This window comes from Plecotus auritus, assembly GCF_963455305.1.
Source record: "Plecotus auritus genome assembly, chromosome: 9".
Taxonomy (NCBI): Eukaryota; Metazoa; Chordata; class Mammalia; order Chiroptera; family Vespertilionidae; genus Plecotus; species Plecotus auritus.
This window is the reverse complement of record NC_137783.1, coordinates 91,055,689-91,078,178: the sequence shown is the minus strand read 5'-3', so window position 1 is coordinate 91,078,178 and position 22,490 is coordinate 91,055,689. Positions and strand designations below refer to the sequence as shown.

At 38.9% G+C, this 22,490-nt stretch overlaps 1 protein-coding gene across 6 annotated transcripts in view; it reads right to left on the bottom strand.

Moving 5' to 3' along the window:
• Positions 1-22,490, bottom strand: part of MTMR2 (myotubularin related protein 2) — a 107,104-nt gene that overhangs the window by 6,525 nt on the left and 78,089 nt on the right. For all 6 annotated transcript variants that reach the window (XM_080643186.1, XM_080643190.1, XM_080643191.1 and 3 more), the window contains exons 6-12: positions 20,762-20,863; positions 18,692-18,775; positions 15,426-15,575; positions 14,506-14,694; positions 10,253-10,438; positions 8,162-8,368; positions 1,495-1,587 (exon numbers count right to left, since the gene is read on the bottom strand). In XM_080643186.1, the coding sequence (XP_080499312.1) occupies positions 1,495-1,587; positions 8,162-8,368; positions 10,253-10,438; positions 14,506-14,694; positions 15,426-15,575; positions 18,692-18,775; positions 20,762-20,863 (1,011 nt within the window). The remainder of the gene's footprint in view (positions 1-1,494; positions 1,588-8,161; positions 8,369-10,252; positions 10,439-14,505; positions 14,695-15,425; positions 15,576-18,691; positions 18,776-20,761; positions 20,864-22,490) is intronic.

Here is a 22,490-nt window from a genome sequence, read left to right as displayed (position 1 = left end):
TATTCACTTACGCTGCCCCTTTAAGATAGTCGCCTTGGGAAGCAGCCCACATAAGCATCAATGCCACGGCTTCACACAACTTTCCTAGTCCTTTGATACGGCATTTGACTTTTGCTAACAGCCAAATGCTATTTAGAAACTGAGTATGGTAATGGTCAAAAATGGGTCCTGCCCTGGTCAGTTTGGCTCAGTAGATAGTCCGCCTTTGGACTGAAGGGTACTGAGTTTGATTCCAATCAAGAGCACATACCTCAGTTGTAGGCTCGATCCCCAGCCCTAGAGTGCATGTGGGAGGCAACCAATCAATGTGTCTCTCACATGGATTTTTTTAAAGTGGGTCCTATTGTTTTTAGTCAAAACCCAAAAAGGACTGTTAAGGATTTGTAGAGCTGAATCACTATCTCAAAGGCAATTCCAAAGGAAAATTTCACACCTGCTCCAAGAAGTAGTAAACATTAAAATAAGTATGTAGCATCTCCCCTCCCAAAACATGAGAACCTAATGCATAAAACAAAACTGAATTGTATACACATTTGTAGTATATGTGTGAAAATACCAGCCTCATCATACTGTAGTCATATCTACTACAACCCAATTTAACCCAGCAAGTTTCCAAATAATCCACCCAAATGGAAATTCTTATTTTGGGGTGGGGGGGGGGGGGGCGGAAACAAACTTCAGTATACACTATAATGGATGTATTTTTTCCTAAGGATCACCACTTTCTTTTAATGAAATAAATAGTATTTTCTTGAAGCTAAAATGTGACCCTAATGCATAACAGAACCAGCAATTTCCCTACCTTATATTCACGTGGGAATCTAACTAAAAACAAACCAGACTCCCAGCTGCCTGAGGTCTAATAAACCCTTGGGTGATAATTGACATACCAATGAGCTGTATCCAACTTTTGGGTTTTGAGATGATTTTTGAGTAGAGTTAAATATTTTTATGACCCAAGCAAACCCTTGCCCCATTAGGGGGTGACCCCATAATTAGCCAGATTTTTTTCTCTTTTGTACTATCTAAACATACCAAACCATTTACACTAAATTTCACATTGGTTTGTTAGAAAGTTGGTAGAAGCTCTAAAAAAACAATCTCTCCATACCTAAGAAAAAAAAGAATCTATTATATACCTACCTTACCATAATTTCCCACCCAACCCATTTTTCATTAAATTAACTTGCCTGTTTCTTCATTTCTTTACCTTTCTTAACAATATGCAGATGAGCTTTTGGGTGAAGATATTGCCATGATGTTACTAATTGTCTATAGAGGAGGAAACCTCTGGGGTTATTATGGGGCCACTCACTGAAATCAAATTGTCAAGTGTTTAATACTACTCCCAAATAATATTCTTTAGCTTACTTCACAATGTGATAATTAGGTAATAGTTACTTATGTTACCTAGAAACCTTACAAGAATTCCAAATCTCCCACCTCCAACTGGAAGTCTTAAAAAAGGGATGTAAGAATGGATATATATGTTACCTGTCTTGTCATTTGCCAGACACAATCAATGAACTGAAGAAAAACAGGCGATCTATCTGCATCTGCATGATTTTTATCTCCATGCCCAAGTCTCTGAAGAAAGACAGTGAAATAGCATATAAACTTTGTGGAGTTTTTCATTTGTTAATGAAAATAATTTTCCAATAAAAATACTATTTTGTCATTATTTTTAAAAAGTCAGAAAATCTTTTTAAAAGAGCATAGCAAAGAAAATAGCAATCACCATCACCCTACCTATGAAATGTCTATACAGTAGACTTGTGCACCTGAAATCTGTATAGTTTGCTAACAAGTATCACCCCCAATAAATTCAATAAAAAGAAAACATTTTTATGTGCAAACTGCCAGGTTTAACATGTGATGCTTTCAACAGTAATTACAACTTTATTTAATAAATGAAACCTAGGAAATGGAACCGGCAACCTTTCAGTGCATAGGATGATGCCCAGCTAGCTGAGCCACACCAGCCAGGGCACATGCCAGGGTTGCGGGCTCCATCCCCAGTAAAGGGGGGTGGGGGGAGGTGAGCAGCTGATCGATGTTCACTCTCACACCAATGCTTCTTTCTAAATTATATATATATATATATATATATATATATATATATATATATATATATCCTATATAATAAAAGGCTAATATGCAAATCAGCTGGCGGAACAACCGGTCGCTATGATGCGCACTGACCACCAAGGGGCAGACGCTCAATGCAGGAGCTGTCCCCTGGTTGTCAGTGCACTCCCACAGGGGGAGCACTGCTCAGCCAGAGCTGGGCTCACAGCTGGCGAGCCTCTCCTGCCTCCGCGACAGCGCTAATGATGTCCAACTGATGGCTCCTGGCCTGTGAGAGGGTGCAGGCCGGGCTGAGGGATGCCCCCACCCCAAGTGCACAAATTGTGTGCACTGGGACTCGTGTGTGTGTGTGTGTGTGTGTGTGTGTGTGTGTGTGTGTGTAAAATCTTTTTAAAAAACCCACAAAACCCAGACCTAAAAGGCTGATAATGGAAAATTGGAGTAGTCAGACCTCAGAGCCCAGATTTTTGTTCTGGAGATCTAATTTCCCCCTGAATATTATGCTATTATATAAAGTACCCTTCTCCTTTAACACCCTGGCCAGTGCATGAAGGGGACCTGCTGCGTCTTAGCTCCAGTCTCTTTATCAAGTAGAATCAACATCAACACAAACCTTCATAAACCTTTAAAAAATGCCTGACTTCTGCCCTCCAAGCATGTACTCACCCAGGTTCTCTGTTTTTCTTCCTCTGAGCACCTTTGCCCCAGATGACTGAAACAGACCCCTGTTCCCTATCCTAAAAATAGGGTCCCTAGACTTCTGGGGAGGGGGTGACTGTGAGGCCAAAACTAATTTCATAATCCTAAAACGCCATCTGCCTTTTGCAATTCATTGACGTTTGCACTCACGGTGCAAAAGTGATAAAGGAACACTTAGGAGGTACCTTAGGAGGAATCAAGCAAGGCAGTGAAATCAAGCTGCACTGTGGTTACATTCTGCCTGCCACACACTCACACTTACATGAAAGGGACAAAAGCCAATCTCCAGAGCAGTTTCCTTGATGAAGCAGTAAAAAGTATTAACTTTATTAAATACATTTTTTTTTACTATTCTGTGTAACAAATGGGAAAAGCACATGAGGCGCTTCTGCTGCAAACTTAAGTAGGACGGTAGGAACTGACACTTTTTCGCGGAACATCGTTCTGACTTGAAAGAACAATTGATATGTGAACTGTGGTTATGAAGACTTGACTATCTTGCAGACTTTTTGAAAATGTACCAAGTGACAGTGTCACTTCAAGGAATACAATGGACAGTAGTTGTTGCCAATGATAAAATTCAAGCTTTTGAGTGAAATTAGGTTTTTGGAAAACTTTTACCTGCCACATGAGCTTGATAATACTTAAAGACTTCTGATAAAATCAGTGGTGGTATTAACAGCTGTGGTTTTATGGGATTATATAAAGAAACTAGAGGCCCAGTGCACGAAATTTGTGCATGGGGGGGTGTCCCTCAGCCCAGCCTGCACCCTCTCCAATCTGGGACCCCTCGAGGGATGTCCAACTGCCCGTTTAATGCATCCTATCTAATAAAAGAGTAATATGCAAATTAACCATCACTCCGCTACACCCTAACTAAACAGGCAGTCAGACATCCCTCTCACAATCCAGGACTGCTGGCTCCCAACTGCTCACCTGCTTTCCTTCCTGATTGCCCCTAACCGCTTCTGCCTGCCAGCCTGATCACCCCCTAAACACTCCCCTGCCAGCCTGATTGATGCCTAACTGCTCCCCTACCAGCCTGTTTGCTCCTAACTACCTTCCCCTGCAGGCCTGGTCACCCCTAACTGCCCTCCCCTGCAAGCCTGGTACCCCCCAACTGCTCTTTCCTGCAGGCCTGGGTCCCCCACAACTGCCCTTCCCTGCAGACCCAGTCACCCCCAACTTCCCTCCTCTGCCGTCCAGGTCACCCCTAACTGCCCTCCCCTGCAGGCTTGATCGCCCCCAACTGCCCTCCCTTGCAGGCCTGGTCCATCTCAACTGCCCTCCCCTGCAGGCCTGGTCCCTCCCAACTGCCCTCCCTTGCTGGCCATCTTGTGCTGGCCATCTTGTGCTGGCCATCTTGTGTCCACATGGGGGCAGGATCTTTGACCACATGGGGGTAGCCATCTTGTGTGTTGGAGTGATGGTCAATCTGCATATTACTCTTTTATTAGATAGGATAGAGGCCTGGTGCACGGGTGGGGGCCAGGTGGTTTGCCCTGAAGGGTGTCCCGGATCAGGGTGGGGGTTCCCTTGGGGCATGGGGCGGCCTGGGCGAGGAGCCGAGGTGGTTTGCAGGCCAGTCACGCCCCCCGGCGACCCAAGTGGAGGCCCTGGTATCTGGGGTTTATTTATCTTCTACAATTGAAACTTTGTAGCCTGGAGCGGAGCCAAGCCTTCTGCTTGCTCCGTGGTGGCAGCCATTTCTGTTGGGATTTATGTATCTTCTGTAATTGAAACTTTGTAGCCTTAAGCGGAGCCCTGGGCCAGCCAGGGTGTACGGAAAGCTTGGCTTCCTCCATCACCAGGGGCAACCCTAGCCTCCTGCTCTTTCCAGCTCCGTGGCTGCGGCCATTTCTGTTTGGATTTACATATCTTCTATCATTGAAACTTTGTAGCCTTGAGTGGAGGCCTAGGCCGGCAAGGGCAGGCGGAAAGCTTGGCTTCCTCCATCGCCGGGGAAACCCAAGCCTCCCTCCTGCTCTCTGTGGCCGTAGCCATCTTGGTTGGGTTTATTTGCATATTTGCTCCTGACTGGCTGGTGGGTGTGGCTGGTGGGTGTAGCAGAGTGATGGTTAATTTGCATATTACTCTTTTATTAGATAGGATGCATTAACAATGGAAAAGGTATATAGCTCTCAGTAAGCATTTTCCACATATCCAACACCTGATGATACAAAATCCCGTGTGGGTAAAAGATCTATTCAAAGTGCGATACAGACCAATAGAATTTAATGGAACAAACAACAAAAACCTCATCGATTTAGTTTTGGATTCCACATTACAATTAACCTCTAAGAAACCACCTTTTAAGTTTTGGTACAATAACAAAGAAGAATACCAACAATTCCCTAAAAAAGCTACTAAAAGACTCTACATTTCAAACTATGTTTCTGTCTGTGTGTGGTCAGATTCTTTCCTTATATACTTCAACCAGCAAAACATACTGCAGCAGAATGAAGGCAGAAGAAGAAATTAAATATAGCTGCCTATTAAGCCAAATTTCAAAAATTACCCCCAAAACATAAAAAAATGCTTCTCATGAAAATTTTGTTCTGGAAAATATATTTTTCTTTAAAATATTATGTATTTTAATGTTTCCCCAAAATTCATATTTTGAACTAATGTGATGGCATTAGGAAGAAGAGTCTTTGTGTGGAACCCTCATGAATGGGGTTAGCGCTCATATAAAAAAAGACCCCACAGTGCTCCCAAGCCCCCTTCCTGCATGTGAGGACACAGTGAGAAGATGACAATCTACAACCCAAAAGAGTGTCTTCACCAGAACCTCACCATGCTGGCACTCTGACCCTGGACTATTAGCCCTCAAAATAGCCCTGGCCAGTGTGTTCAATGGTTAGAGATCAGGCCTGTGCTCTGGAGGGTTGAGGGTTCAATTTCCGGTCAATGGTACGTACATGGGTTGCAGGTTCGATCCCCAGCCCTGGTCGAGGAACATGTGGGAGGCAATCTCTCACATTGATGTCTTTCTCCCCCACTTCCTCCCTCCCTCCCACTCTCTCTCAAAAAAAAAAAAAAATCAATAGAGAAAATATCCTTGGATGAGGATTAACAAAAAACAACAACAAAAAAAACTGTGAGGAATAAGTTTCTATTGTTTATAAGCCACTCAGTCTATGGTATTATAACAGTCCAAATGGACTAAGACAAATAGATTTCTTTAATTAGTATTCAATTTAATTTCTAATATGGTAAATACTGACAGACATAAACCATGTAAGCAAATTTCTCTGGGGTCATCAATAATTGTCAAAAATGAAAGAGGTCTTGAAATCAACAAGTGTGAGAATCGTTGCCCTCTATTAACCATGTGTGAGCACAACATCTTGAACAGGTGTCCATTATTGGTCAAATTCTGCTTTCACATAACACCTGGGGGAAATGGAGTAGCTAACCAGAGCTGACAATTTAGGAATCCATAGCAATTTCAAACAGTCTGATATGTTTATGATTTTGGTCACATTTATTTATATAACATGTGCAGCTTTGGCTAAAACTTTATTCTCTGAAGTAAGCTTCTTTGTGTTTTATTTTTAAATAGTCTTCTCATTTTATAGAGAATTGAAAAACTTGAGCCATCTAAATAGGTACTCCAGATGCCCAACTTCACAGTTCAAGTTCAAAAGAGCAGACTACCGTTAGTGTTTCTCTCAAGCCATTCATAAACAATGCCCACATATCCCAGCAACTACTGGATACTAAAGGTTAACATTAGAAGCAGCATCTGAGTAGACATCTTTCACAAAGCCTTTCAGCTAATCTAGAAAAATGCTGCCACGAGCCACACTCTCAGTGGTTTTATGGTCCCTGACACACTAACTCCTCCCCTGTCCAAGATTCTCTAAACCTGACCCTCCCTCAATTGCTACTCTTGCCACACTCAACTCTATCTAGACATGTGCTCACCATGCTCCTACTTTCTGTGAAAATATTACTCCTCAATCTCCAAATTCTATGATTGCAACTAACACAAATAGATATTACATAAGAACCAAGTTTTCTGATTCCAAATTTAGTGTTTAGCAGAAACTACTTGAATATGTGTTTATGTAATAGCTACACAAATCCGAAGTGTGATGTAACAAAAAAGCAAATGTGAAAGGGACATAATAAGCCCATTCCTATATTTGGGAACTGTGATTAGTTCTGGCTACCCACTTGCAGAAAGGCCCAGAGGACAACTAGGATGGAGGAGCTTAGGAAAAGCGAGGAAAGTGGATGGCTAGCCAGAAGAACTGAAGACTATAAATGACATGAGCTGACAGCTACTTCCTAATATTTGAGGCCTATCTGACATGAACAAGTAGTTATATTTGTTTTCTGATCTCCAAAGGGGAATGTAGAAACATTGGTAAGCAGGTTTTAGTTCCCTACGAGGAAGAGGTTGGGAATAGGCACACTCTCCAAAGGGAGACTGACAGCCTCGGGGAGAGACTGCTGCTTTTCCCCTGCGGTGTGAATGAAGACACCAAACAGTCACTGTGGAACACCACAGATGTTCAACAGCTGTTGGGTCCTGACTTCCTTCTGATTCTTAAATTTGATACCAACGATGACATCAACATAATTTTGAGACTTACAGAAGGCACAAAAATTTGTCATTTCCATAAAACTAACTGCAACACTTTATTTTAATGTACTGATTTTTAGGAAGAGAGAGAAAGAGATACATCAATTTGTTGTTCCACTTATTTATTCATTCACTGGTCACTTGTTGTACATGCTCTGACCGGGGATCAAAGATGGAACCCCGTATCAGGATGATGCTCTAACCAACTGAGCTACTTGGCCAGGGCTGCAACACTGGCCAAGTGTTTAGTGCCTTAAAGAGGATAACAAGAAAGTTGTTTTATTCCCAACTCTGAGTTACATTTTACTTTTTTTCTTTCAGTCCCAGTTTTTTTTAGACCCTGATCCTGTGTGAGCAATGCTACTTTGTAGGGCTACTTTAAATTGGGAATAATAATTCAGCCATTCTAATCTTTTTTTAAGTCTACAGGAAAAGCTTGAAGTGCCTTGTAATTCCATAACCATTCTTGCTAATCTCAACTATCAACTGCAGGTGGACAGGAGACGCCCATGGAAATGGTGGGATGGGCCCTGACGTTTCCTGGTAGAGATCATAGAAAGAGACTGGGTCAGGTGCCTGGCAAATAGCTAGCCCTAGCTCCAGGCTGTAAAGCTGGGATGGGAGACTCTGATGCTTTCCAAAACAAAAAAGTTCTCCTGAGAAGTTTACCCCTCTAGAATAAATGATCCATTCTAGATGAATAGAGTGAATAGAAGGCATTATTTTCACACGCCTGATATGGGATGCATGGAATACACTGTGTCAAGGTTCTTTACTCACAAGCTGAAATCGATGTCCAAAGCTCAGCCATTCTTTCTCCACGAGGACTTCGAACCCTCGGATGGTTCGGTAGTGCCCGTCCAGCATGAGCATGGCCAGGGACGTCAGCTGGGCGGTGCGGTCCCAGCCATCGCTGCAGTGCACCACCACCGACGTCTTCCCTGATTCGACTCTGTCAGCAATCCGGAGAGCTCCGGCAAGAATGAGCTGCAAAACAGATTTCTTTTTTTAAATAAAAAAAATTTAAAATGCTTCCTTTTTAAAAATTAATAGTTTTTGCTAGGGATGACTGTCTCAATAACATATGGAAAAAAAAAGCATTGGTCCCTTCCTAAAAATAAATGTTTTAAGTGGTAGAAGGCATATAAATTTTGCTTTTAAAACTAGAAAAATCTCATAAATGCAGACTCCTATTTATCTGCACAATGAAATATACAAATGAAAGGTGCCCTTGGGTTCTATAGAAATCAACATTGTAAGAAAGAAAAAAAGATCCAAGTTCTAAAAAGGACTGTTTCTAAGAATCTTCCAATGTTCCAAGTATCATCCATTTAAATTAAAATACCCCAACTGAAGTCTTATCTGTTATTTATAACAATGCTTGCTTAACCAAATTACAATATGTATGAAACAATAAAATTGATCTCTTTTAAGATATTCCATAGCTTGCACAGCATTTATTTTACTCTTTTTATATATGGCACATAGCATACAGAGAACACAGTATAAAACTTCAGAGTAAGTACTTTTCTGTATGAATGAAAATTCTCATCTGTTCAATACATTACCATGTCAATTTAACTGTTATCTAAAATAATTTCAGTTATTTATTTAAATATGCATAGACTCTGCAAAATAATTTACTGAAGATGATCTTGAGTTAAAACTAGACAAAATTACATGTAACCAAAACAGAAACAGTATACTATTCTTTAAAATAGACATTCTAGTACTATTCGTCTCTCAGTGACTACATGGCTCCACAAACAGATCAGAATGAAAGAAATGTGACTTACTCCCAGGTTAAAGACTCTCACAACAACCTCCCTCTGACCTTCACCGTCAGCATGCTCGGGAAACTGGGTGCTCGGAAGCAACCTCAATCTTGACTATGCCACAGAGTCATCTGGGAGCATTTCTTTTTTCTAAAATGCCTGGACTCCCATCTCCACTAATCCTAACTCACTATTTTAAGTAACTTCCACCAATAATCCAAACGCATATCCAGACTTACAAATCACTGACCCAAAAGGAGGGATCATTTTAACTCATGCATTTGTTTATAATAATAATCACTCATGGGGCCTCTCACTACGTGGCAGGCACTGCTCTAGGTGCTGGAGATAAAGCAGTGAACAGAAGAGTGTTGGCTTAATGAAGTTTCCGTGATGGCTGGTGAGGCCAGCCAGATGCAACTAAACAAGGAAATACATACCGTGTCAGAGGGAGGTAAGTGAGAAAGCACCACACAGGTCTAGGGGGTTCTGGCAGAACTGTCACTTTGTATGTAGCAGTTGGGAAAGCCTCTTTGGGAAGGTGACATTTGAGCAAGGGTCTGAGAACGTGAGAGGCTAAGCCTTGCAGGTGTGAGGACTGGGGAGGAAGGTGGTGCAGGCACAAGTGCACCTCTAGTGTTTCTGGTATAGCCAGCCTTTCGGAGAGAATGTTGCACCTGCTATGAAATGGAATTTACAGAGTGAAAGAGACGATTTATGTTAGCTCTAAATCAATCTTATGGGTTTCTACTTACACATCATGCAGCAAATAGATGGGCCACAGGAACATACTCTCTAACTACACTCAAGCTTCCAGAAGACAAGCAATAAAAAAAAAAAAAAAAAAAGTCTATAATTCCCATTAAATTGGCCTTCTCTGCAATTTGTATGAATTTTAGAGATTTTGATATGAGTATAAGACTGCTCCTTCTTAATATGAAAAATCTCATTTCCCTTTATTTCATAATATTAATAATATATGAGGCTATAAAAATATTTTGTTAAGCTATGTTATTGAAATTCAGACCATATCTGAAAAAAATATGTAACTCTATTGTTTGGTACCCTTTCTATAACAGTATAGGAAACAGCCCACCTTAATATGCTCTAGCCAGTGAGTAGATTCCAAGTTAGACAGCCAGTGGGTCTCCTCGATGTTGGGGTACACGATCTCCTTGAGTTTTCGTAAGGATTCTCTCATAACATGAATATTGTGGATATCTAGAAAAACTAATTCTGCATTCTGATAGGCATCTTCACTTTCATAACCTCCACCTTTGGCCTGGAAACAAAGCACACACCACAATAAAAAATGAACGCACATCCATAATATGTTGACACCAGTGAAAAAGTGCCATAAAATATCCAATAGCATAAAAGAGAATACTTACTACTGATGAAAAGGACACCTCACGGGAAAATATGGACGATGCAGGGCTGCTTACCACCACTACTCTCTACCCCAAGTTTTCTTTAAAAACAATATACACTCTCACCCGGACTTCCTTATGTGGCTGTTATAAAAATTAAATGCGGTAACATATGTGAAGGTGCTTACACATTTTAAAACACTAAATTTACCTACCCATATTTCAATTCCTATGCAAACAATTTCTTACAGAAGACTGAAATCACCAGATTAGTAAGTTCCATGTGCAAGAATTACATGTCTACTTTACCACTGGCCCATGCTGCTTCACCTCATTTTAATCTAATATTTACAAAATACTTTGCAATCATAAAGACTTGCTTTTATTTTAGCCACATAATTATTTTTAAGTAAAAAGGCAGAATAAGTATAAAAGCACAAATACTATAGTGCAATAGTATCCCTATTCTCAGAGACTTAAATCTACATCTACAGAACAGATGAGAAATACCTGGTGTTTGAATTAAACTATGGCTGAAAAGGAGAATAATTTTTTTGGATTAATCTTTCTCTATTTTATGAATAAAATAATTCATCTATCTCTTACTTATCTTAGGTATAAAAATCACACTTCTTAAGAGCACTAATGAGGAAAAATTGGAAAAATAATGGAACAGTCACTGCAATTATATACATGTGTCTCTCATGTTGAGGTTTCTCTCCCCCCTCTCTCCCTTCCTCCCTTCCAGTCTCTTTAAAAAAAAAAAAAATCAACAGAAAAAATATTCTCTGGTGAGGATTAACTAAGAAATAAACAAACAAAAAAAATAAAACAAAGGCTGAGGCAAAGGGAAGACTATAAATTAAGGGATACTTAAAAGACATATCAAATGCAATATTTAAAAAGGTAAAGACTAACCTACATACAGTGTCTAGGTATGTATACTGCTATAATAAAAGTATAAAGAAATGCAAGAAGATGGTGTTAAGTGAATCTGATTGGGGTAGGGCAGCGGTCACCAACCTTTCGGACCAAGCAGACCACAGGTTAACAACTGCTGCTTGGTTTCCTTAAACCAGTGGTCGCCAACCTTTTGGACTGCCCGTTGGCGACTGCTGGTGTAGGGCACACATGGAAGACATAGTGGCTGGTAAGGTGGTTTTTTTGTTTCTTTGTTAATCCTCACCCGAGGATATTTTTCCCATTGATTTTTAGAGACAGTGGAAGGGAGGGGGGGAGAGAGAGAGAAACATCAGTGTGGGAGACACACAGATTGGTTGCCTCCCATACATGCCCAACTCCGCAGCCAGGGAACAAATGAACCTGCAACCCAAGTATGTGCTCTTGACCGGGAATTGAACCCTCAATCCTTTGGTGGCAGCCAGGGCTTATTTTTGTTCTTTATTTTTATTTATTGATTTCAAAGAGAAAAAAAGATCAATTTTTTTTTGTTTCACTTATTTATGAAATTATTGGCTGATTCTTTAATGTGCCCTGACCCAGGATCTACAACCCACAACCTTGGCATATCAGGACAATGCTCTAACCAACTGAGCTACCTGGCCATAGCAACGTTTTATTTATTTTATTTATTTTTTAATGTATATTTTTATTGATTTCAGTGAGGAAGGGAGAGCGAGAGAGAGGTAGAAACATCAATGATGAGAGAGAATCATTGACTGGCTGCCTCCTGCATGTCCCCCACAGGGATCGAGCCTGCAACCCAGGCATGTGCCCAGACAGGGAATCGAACCATGACCTCCTGGTTCATAGGTCATGCTCAACCACTGACCCACACCAGCCGGGCCCAGCAAACTTTTAATTCTTTACATGGGCAAGAGCATTTGTCATATTCATATCGATTATAAAATTTTTCTTACCTATGCAGGCAAAATAATATATGTTCCAACAAGGTTATATACTTTCGCAAATTAAAAAAGGGGGATAAGTGGGGAATTTTGGTGAAGGTGGTCAAAAGGTACAAACTTCTGGTTATAAGATGAATAAGTTTTGGAGATCTAAGGTATAACATGGTGATTACAGTTAATACTTCACAGTATATGTGAAAGTTGCTAAGAGAGACCTTAGAAGTTCTCATCATAAGGAAAAAAAAAGTTGTAACTATGTGAGGTGATGGATGTTAAACTGGAATTATTGTGATAATCATTTTATAATATATACATATATGAAATCATTACATTGTATACCTTAAACTTACTCAATGTTAAATGTCAATTATATCTCAATACTAGAGGCCCAGTGCACAAAAATTCGTGCACTCAGGGGGTCCCTCCGCCTGGCCTGCGCCCTCTCGCAGTCTGGGACCCCTCGGGGGATGTCCACCTGCCGGCTTAGGCCAGCTCCCCAGGGAACCAGGCCTAAGCTGGCAGTCTGACATACCTCTGGCAGCCCGGGAGCCCTCAGTGGATGTCCAACTAAGCTGCAGTCAGACATCCTTGGCACTGCCAAGGAGCGGGGAGAGGCTCCCGCCACCACCACTGTGCCCGGCTTGTGGCAGAGCGGAGCTCCCACTGTGGGAGCATTCTGACCACCAGGGGGCAGCTCCTGCGTTGAGCGTCTGCTCCCTGGTGGTCAGTGCACATCATAGCGACCAGTCGTTCCGTCATTAGGGTCAATTTTAATATTACCCTTTTATTATATAGGATAGTGGGGAGCAGGGGAGACACCAGGTTAGTAACCTGGATCAACCATTCTGAAGAATATTTGCAATATGAATAAAAACGTTAAAAAATATGCATATTTTAAATTTTAATATAGTAACTGTATATCTAGAAAACTATTTTAAGGAGAGAATTAAAGATGCCAACAAAAGATATCTATTTCAGCTATATTTAAAATACTAAATACCTAAATGCCCAATATTAGAAGAATGATTAAATGAATAATGATACACCTATACTATGAGTACTATTACTTTACAGGAATATTTCATGAAAAGAAATGATTCTTATAATAAAATGGTAAGAGAAAAAATAATGAAACAAAATAACCAACACTTCAATGCATAGAAAAAATAGTGGAGGAAAATATAAAACATCTTAATGACTATATGTGATTTTTATCTTTTCTATGCCTTCCTAATTTTTTATACTGTCTACTACGTATTTTGTAATGTAATAGATGAAATAATGTTATAGATAAATGTTTACTGTCATAGAAAGATACAGTGTCAATTTTTTAAAGTTACAATTATCCCATTCTGTTTCAGATATATGAGTGTATGCATACATACATAGGTCTGCAAATAGAAGCACAATTTAATCATGGTTCTCTCCTAGTTACAGGATTAAGGGTGGTTTTAAATATTTTCTTTTCTTTCCTTTTTATTGCTCATCTGCATTAGGTAATTTTCTGTAATACATATACATTGCTTATTGGGGATTAAAAAAGAGAGGTACCTTCTTAAAAGTAAGTTATATCTCTTCTCTCACCTTTTCCTATGGTAGATTTTGTCAACCAGACTTTGTATTTCCACAATGCAAATATTTATTCCATAGCAGCAGTCAGGACGACTGCTCCAGCTAACTGCAAGTCTTCAGTGTGAACAGCTTGTACAGGTGCAGGGCTGTCAGGAGAGGGCACCGCTGGTCATTGAGAACACTGCTTCCTGATTCCTACAGCCGTGCTGGGCAGACCTGACTCAGGCATAAACTCAGGTGTCATTTGGAGGATGGAGAAAGAATAATTCTTCCTGAACACCTACCTTTATGTAAGCACAGGGTTCTGCACTATTTTTTATTAGATCCTGTTAGCTATTATTATTCTCATTTTACAAATGAACAATCAAGGTCTAAAATGATTAAATAATGAACTCAAAGTCATACCAGCAAGGATAGCCAGGATTAGAATCTCCATCTTTATCACTGGAAAGCCTGAACTCTTTCTACTGTATTGTGGCTTCTGCCAAACTGAGCTGATTCGTGAAACTGTAATATTAATTACTGAAAAGTAATCTCACCTTATTGGCAACAGCATTAACACTTGGCCGGGCATCGAATATAAAGATTTTATGAGATTGGGCATTGGAGTCCATGATGGCTTGAAGGTATTTCTCATCTTCTTTACTTCGCTTCCCACTCACTCCTACCATGGGCTGGCTGCATCGAGTGATTGTGGCCTGACTTTCAGGATGAATCCAGGATAAAACCTAAATGGGGGGAAAATGGCAACACACCCTTTATATACTTGTCTGTTTATAATTCTCCTAAAAAAAAAAAATTACTCTAAAAACTCTGCTTTCTAATTGGGTCCAAACCCTAGCCATGAAAAGATATATTAGAGCTGCTATCAAATACCACCTTTCCTTCAAACCCACTCTGGGATATGGAAAACTTGGTCTAATACCTTTATCAGATATTAATTTATAAAAGTCATTGATTATTGGGAAGTGTTGTCTCTACAAAACCTACTTTAAAAGGGCTAAGTCCCACTTTTAAAGTTTTATTACTATATCAGCAAAACTGCCCAACTATAAAGTCTTGCGAATCTATGAATTTTGTACTTAAAATTATTTGAGCTGGTCTTTCTAGAACACAGTAATTCATCAAGATTTTGTAAAGTTTTCTTGTTTCTAGGATTTAAAGGAAAAGAGCATTTATCACCAAGAATGTGCAACAAAATAAATAGTGAAAATACAAAGAACCAACTTTGCTTTCAAGTTAAGAATCATGCAATTCTGTGCACCTAATACCCATGTCACACTCTTCAGACACTTCTTTAATCAGCCTTTCCCCAAGTTTTAGTTTTATTAAATAATTCATTCTCTAATATCGCCATAAACACCTTCGGCTGTAGCTATTTTTATCCTGCATCCATTCTCCAAGTCCTTAATCTCAGTACAAAAGCATTTGCAAAGTCTCATCACAGCTTCACACTCACTGGGATTCGGCCCCTTGATCTGAAGGATGCCACTCTCTTTAATTCTTCATCAGGAATATTTGCTGGCACAACCAAGAGGGCAGGGTATGTATCACAAAGTTCATATCGTTCATTTATCTTTGTTATTCTCCAGCTTTCATTTGGAATTCCCTATATGTGAAAAAACATAAGACAAATTACTGCCTAACTAAAATTTAAGACATGAAAACTGAAGCCATGCTATTCAACCTCTCTCATCTCCACTGTCCAGCTCTTAAATTGTTGGAATAATTATGTTCTGCCTGTGGTGACCAGCCTATTAGACTGAGAGAATCTAACACAGTGATATGCATTCTTTTTGACATTTGATTTTATGTTAATAAGTGAAGTACTGATTGTGTGCTATGTCTGTGCTAAGCATATCCAATGGGAAGGAAGGAAATGGTGGGACTGCAAATATTCCCTGTCTTCAAAAAGAACAGTATCACTCAATTTCACTGGGTGATAGATTTTACTGTCATTCACCTACACAAAGAAATCTGAGAAGGAAGGCACCAAGTGTCCACCACAATGCTATATATACATTTACCACTTACATACGAAAGTGAAGTTTTCACTCCTACATTATAGTACTAATGGAGTATTTCTAATCTAAAACATATTAGAAAAGCAAGGAAGTAACAGAAGGCAAAGCCAAAAAGAGACAAGGAAAATACAACATTTTTTAAATACACATCGATTATTAAGCTCTCATTGGGTCCTTCAGTATTATATATATATATATATATATATATATATATATATATATATATATATATATAATATATATATACATATTATATATATATATAATATATATATATTATATATATATATATATATATATATATATGGAGAGAGAGAGAGAGAGAGAGAGAGAGAGAGAGAGAGAGAGAGAGAGAACGAGAACTACTTCACATACAGGATTGCTTATTAAGACCTTAAACTTTTCATCATCCATTCTACAGAAAATAAAGCCTTAAATGGTTGGAATTTAAAATATATATTTTTAAATTTTTATTACATCTGACAACTCATATCATCACAGAAAAAGAATTAAAAGAAACCAAATTATAGTAAAAATATATTTATTGAGCACCTACTATGTGCAGGCACTATGCCAGCAGCCTCTTTATACACACACATACACAATGAAAAAGGCACAGAAAATGTGCAGAGAATGCTATCATCTGCTTAAAAATGTAATATACATATATACACAAGCTCTGCAGGCATAAAATCGCTGAACGAACATGTAGAGAACCAGTAACAATATTTCCTGAAGGGAGAGGAACTGGGTTGGCAAGGGGACAAGGTTGGCCTAGAAGGTAACCAACCTACCTTTCAGTATACCCTTTTGTACCTTTTGAACTTTATACAGTGTGCAAGAATTACCACTTTCAATATTTTTCAATTTAAAAAAAAAAAGAATAATCTGATGCTTTATGTCTAATCTTAAGGTTTATATTAAGAGATTGCCTTCATTTTATTCCATAACATACATAAAATATTTTTTAAAAACTGAGCCTTCTAATTACAAATACAGTGTCATTTCCATTAGACTTTAGCTTGGTTTACTCAGAGACAAATTAAGTGTCTGACTGTAGAAAAAAATTCAACAAATTCATCTAGTAAGTCGAAAACCATAAGCATATACTTAATGCAGAGTTCAATGCTCTATTCTGACTTCCATGTTTCCTAAGCTCATAATTCTCTTTATGGGAATAGTTCATTTACTCTTTAACTTATTTTTTCTTTTTAATAATAATTTATTTCTTTTCTTGGACACAGTTATTCTCATCTGCTTTCCAAAGTTTTATGTTGAATGCTACAATAACAGATAGCAATTTCTGCCCAGATTCCCAAAGAATATTTTTACAATTATAAAGACATTTGTTAGATTTGCTGGTTGCTTTCCAAGATTTGGGTTAGCAAAAATTTTAGAATGTCCTGGTTTAGTTGACCCACTTATTCTGTATTCTGCTTCATATTTGTCAGCAGATGGTTTTATAACTGAATGAGGAATTTTAAATTATACTTGCCACACGTGATTAAATGAGAAGTTTTATAATTAAAATGCAATGTTTGAAATCTAAATAATGAAAATCACAGCTTAATGATTTTCATACCTGAATTCTAGAATAATTTGGATATCAAATCTAATGATTACCAAAAAGCAATCAATGTGTCTGCACTTAAATTCTCAAGATAGTACCATGAACATGTGGAAAGTTGAAAATAAAGACTATTTTAGGTAGTGTTTATTTTTTAAATTTTATTTTATTGTTTAAAGTATTACAAATAGTAGTACATATGTCTCCTTTTTTCCCCCCATTGATTAACCTCCCCCCAGCCTCCCCTACACCCCCCGCACATGCTGAAGAGGAACTCTTTGGGAAGTGGTATACTGAGGAAAAAATAGGGAGAATGATACACTCACTGTAACGCAGATTTCAAGATTGGATTCAGCTATATCTCTTATTGTGGTAAATGAAATCACACTGATAAGCATTCAAATATTAAATCAACCCACTTAGTCATGATACCAGATTTGATTTGTTAACATTTTATGTAAATGTGTACCCTCGGTGGATACGTAAAATTTTCAAAGTTTTAGGTGGAGCTACATTATAAACAGAACTATTTGAAATGTTTTCAGAATTAAATTATAGCATACCCAAAAGAGGAAAATTGAATAAATAATGTTTAATGATGTAAGCACATTAAAATTTAATGTATTTACCATTTTATTTTTATTTTAAAACTATTAAACAGTTTTAAAAGTAAACTGATTTACCTGTAAACTCTTAGACAAGTAAAGATTCATTAAAAATCACTGGCACCGCCCTGGCCGGCTTGGCTCAGTGGATAGAGCGTCAGACTGCAGACCGAAGGGTCCCGGGTTCGATTCCGGCCAAGGACACATGCCTGGGTTGCAGGCTCGATCCCCAGTGGGGGGCGTGCAGGAGGCAGCCAATCAATGATTCTCTCTCATCATTGATGTTTCTATCTATCCTTCTCCCTTCCTCTCTGAAATCAATAAAGAAATACATTTAAAAAATAAAAATCACTGGCACAGTCTAGAAAGCAGTTTAAGGAAACTGAAAGACAGCAGGACTAGCCTTCATTTAAAAAACAAAAACAACAAAAAAACACCATACAACTATATATATCTGTTTACTTCTTCCCATAAAATGTTGTAATAAAAAGAATATAGTATAGTAAAATTAAAAGAAAAAAATACATACCTGCCTTCTATATTCTAAAAGAGGGTCATATAGTTTCCACCCGTTTTCAGGGAATACTTCTTTGTATTCAAAAGCAAAAAGAGGCTACAAAAAAGTAATCAGAGTTAAGAGCTAAAAAGACAGTTAAGGAGATAATAAATCAGAAATATATCCTCATCAAATCGAATGTTTTCATTTACTTCTCTGCCAGGATATTTTGTATTAGCGTCCTTTTTTTATATTATTCTTTTAGCTTTGTTTTAAACTTTTGAAAACGTATTGTTTTCTCATATTTTCCCAACATATAGAAAAGCACAGGTCAACCACCAAGATTTATTAAATGTTAACATTTCACCATAATTCCTTCAGATATCAAAAGCAGCTGTTTTAGCCCTGGCCGGTTTGGCTCAGTGGATAGAGCGTCGGCCTGTGAACTGAAGGGTCCCAGGTTCGATTCTGGTCAAGGGCATGTACCTTGGTTGTGGGCACATCCCCAGTAGGGGGTGTGCAGGAGGCAGCTGATCGATGTTTCTAGCTCTCTATCCCTCTCCTTCCTCTCTGTGGAAAATCAATAAAAAATGTTTTTTTTTTTTAAAAAAAGCAGCTGTTTTAGGTTTACCTCTAAATAATGAAAGACATTTCATAAAAAGGGTGTCTTCTGATATAATTAATTAGTCTGACATCACAGATATCAGGAGTTAAGCACCTTTGATGAAAAACATACAAAAATTAGAGTACTAGTTCCAAATTTTACTCCCTACTAGCTATGCCCTTGAGTTAATTACTTACCTGCTCCTGGTTTCAACTTTAAAATCGGGATAAATAATATTGACCACCATAGGGCTACTCTGGAAGTTAAATTATCCTATATAATAAAACCCTAATATGCAAATCGACCCAACGGCGGAACGACTGGTTGATATGACACGCACTGACCACCAGGGGGCAGATGCTCAACGCAGGAGCTGCACCCAGTCGGGGGGGGGGGGGGGGGAGAATGGGGGGGTCCTGTTCTTGCATTGAGCATCTGCCCCCCGAGAGGGAGGTGACCGGTGGTGGTGATTGGGGGACAGAGCTGGCCAGCGGGCAGCACCAGGCCACCAGCCAAGGCAGGTACCAGCAGGGGCCCCCAGACTGTCCCGCCCGCCTGTCGCCCCACAGATGGCCCTGCTCACCGGCCAGGCCTACGGACCCTACCCTATATATTGGGAACAGTCTCTTAGATTTAAAAATTAAAACCTGGCAAGGCTACTCTAACACTGAAAAAAAGAGGATGATGCAGTGCTGACATGCATGGACTCTGGCTTGCACATTTTTGTGGTCAGCCCTGATTCTGACACTTATAACTGTATGACAAAGCCAATTACTTAACTTCTCTCTGCTTCAGTTTTTCCACCCATAAGATGGGGAAAATGGTACTACTGCCTCAGAAGGATCATGTTATGTACTACTTTTTATAATCAGGGCAAAAAAAATGTAGCTGCCCATTCAACAGCAAGATGCCTTTCATCTGTATGAAAAGTATGGTCACTGGTGCACGCAGCATCCCGGATTGCGAGAGGGATGTCTGACTGCTGGTTTAGGCCCGACATCTCCCGAGGGGTCCCGGATTACAAGAGGACGCAGGCAGGGCTGAGGGACCCCCCTCTCCCCACCCCCTTACATGAATTTCATGCACCAGGCCTTTAGTGTAACATAAATGAGGGAGCCTAACACTATTAAAAGCACATTGTAGGGACTCAGTTAAGTATCTTTCTTAAAGTTGCTAAACTTAACTGTCAGCTCCCAATTAAAAAGGAGATTTCAAACCCAAAGGAAGACTATACACTGCTCTTGATCATGGATACACTCTGGAAAGATCATATAATTATTGAATGTCAGTATATAAGAATGGATGCCGGAAATCAGCTAGTCCAGCTTCCTCATTTTATACTAAAAAATTTGTCCAAGAGATTATGCTAAAACCTTACACCCATCTGGTTGAACGGCAAAGCAGGATCATAAATGTAGATTCTAGACAGCCTAAACAAACTTCTTTACACTACATCAGTAATTATAATACAGTTTTTCCAAAGATAAGAAACATCTTACCAGATTATTAGAGACAGGAAATGCATATTTCATTAGATTCTCAAATATGGATCTTCTCGTCCGCCCTTCAGGTTTATGAGCAAACCGTAAATTTCGAATATCCTAAAAAAGATTTAGGCTTTAAGTCATCTTTCATTGTTTGTTCACTTTTTATTTAATGAACAAATTAGGTAACTTGGAACTATCTTGTAAAATATTAAGATCTGGCTGGGTAGCTCAGTTGGTTAGAGCATCGTCCCAATACCCCAAGGTTGCGGGTTCCATCCCCTGTCAGGGCACATACAAAAAGCAACCACTGAATACATGAGTGGGTGGAACAACAAATCAATGTTTGTCTTTTTCTCTCTCTCCAAAATAAATTTTTTTTAATCCTCACCCGAGGATATTTTTCCCATTGATTTTTTTAAAGAGAGTGAAAGGAAGGAGGAGGAGAGGGGGAGAGAAATACTGATTTGACAGAAATACATGAATTTGGTCACCTCCCTCACCTTCCCTTGACTGGGAACTGAACCCGTAACCCTTTGGTCCTTGAACCAGCACTCTTACCATTGAGCAAATGGGCCAGGGCCAAAATCAATTTTCTTAAAAAAGTGCAAGAAATAAATAATAGTAAGAAGAAAATGTTAAGATCTGTGAATGTGGGGTACAAAAATAACCCAGACATCTTCTGAAGGCAGAAAAATTACAACACTTTGTTGAGAAAAATAAAAAGGCAGAATTCAGAGGACAGAAAATTTACCACTGCTTATGGACTCAAGATAGGTCCATGAAAGTGGACATTGGAGATTAGAGATACTGTATCTGAAGTGTCATGTTCTCCACTTTCTAAGTCTCCTGCTCTAGACTGCTAGAACCAAACTCTGCCTAAACATCTTCCTCTACTCCATGTCCAAGTCCTTCAACCATCTACTGGCAGATCAACTCTGAACAGTTTGGTTGGTATCATCCAGGCACTACAGTCAGATCTAAAGAACAAGATTCCCTAACATTATTTTTCTTCAATTCATTTTCTTTAATTTTTTTTATTTCTTGATTTGAGAGAGAGAGATAGAAACATCGATTTGTTGTTCCACTTATTTATGCATCATTGGTTGCTTCTTGTATGTACCCTCACTGGAAATCAAACCTGCAACTTCGGCATATCGGCACGATGCTCTAACTAACTGAGCTATCTCAGTTAGTAAAAAATTGGGGATTAAGAATAATTTCAAGACTTCATTTTATTTAAGTGTTTTAATCTAGGCAGAACTCAAAATAGCTTTAATATACCCTGTTCTATAAAACCAAACACAGACGTCACACTACAATGTACATGAAAAAAATACAACATTTTATTACAAATCTGACCTAAAACTAGAATGTTAGCCCTACCATCCTATAAAACAAACATGTGCAGGAAGCTAAGGTGATACCTTGTTTTCCCTCAGTAAGTACCTTTACAATAGTAGAGATGTTCATAAGCACTCTGTTAACCACAGTGCACTCTCTAACTACCATAGCAGAAGCCCTACAAATGTCTGAGCTTGATGGTCTTGTCCATGAAAAAAATTGCACTTGAAATTATCAAGATTTCAGCCACCCTCTTTCATTTTCTTTTGGCATCTATGCTCTATTTACTATTAAACTCCAGAAAAGTGATCAGGAGACAATGTGCTTGACACAGGGTTGACAGTTATTACACTCTTAGAGCCATTCTGACTAAAATGGAAAAGCAAAAAAATAATTACTT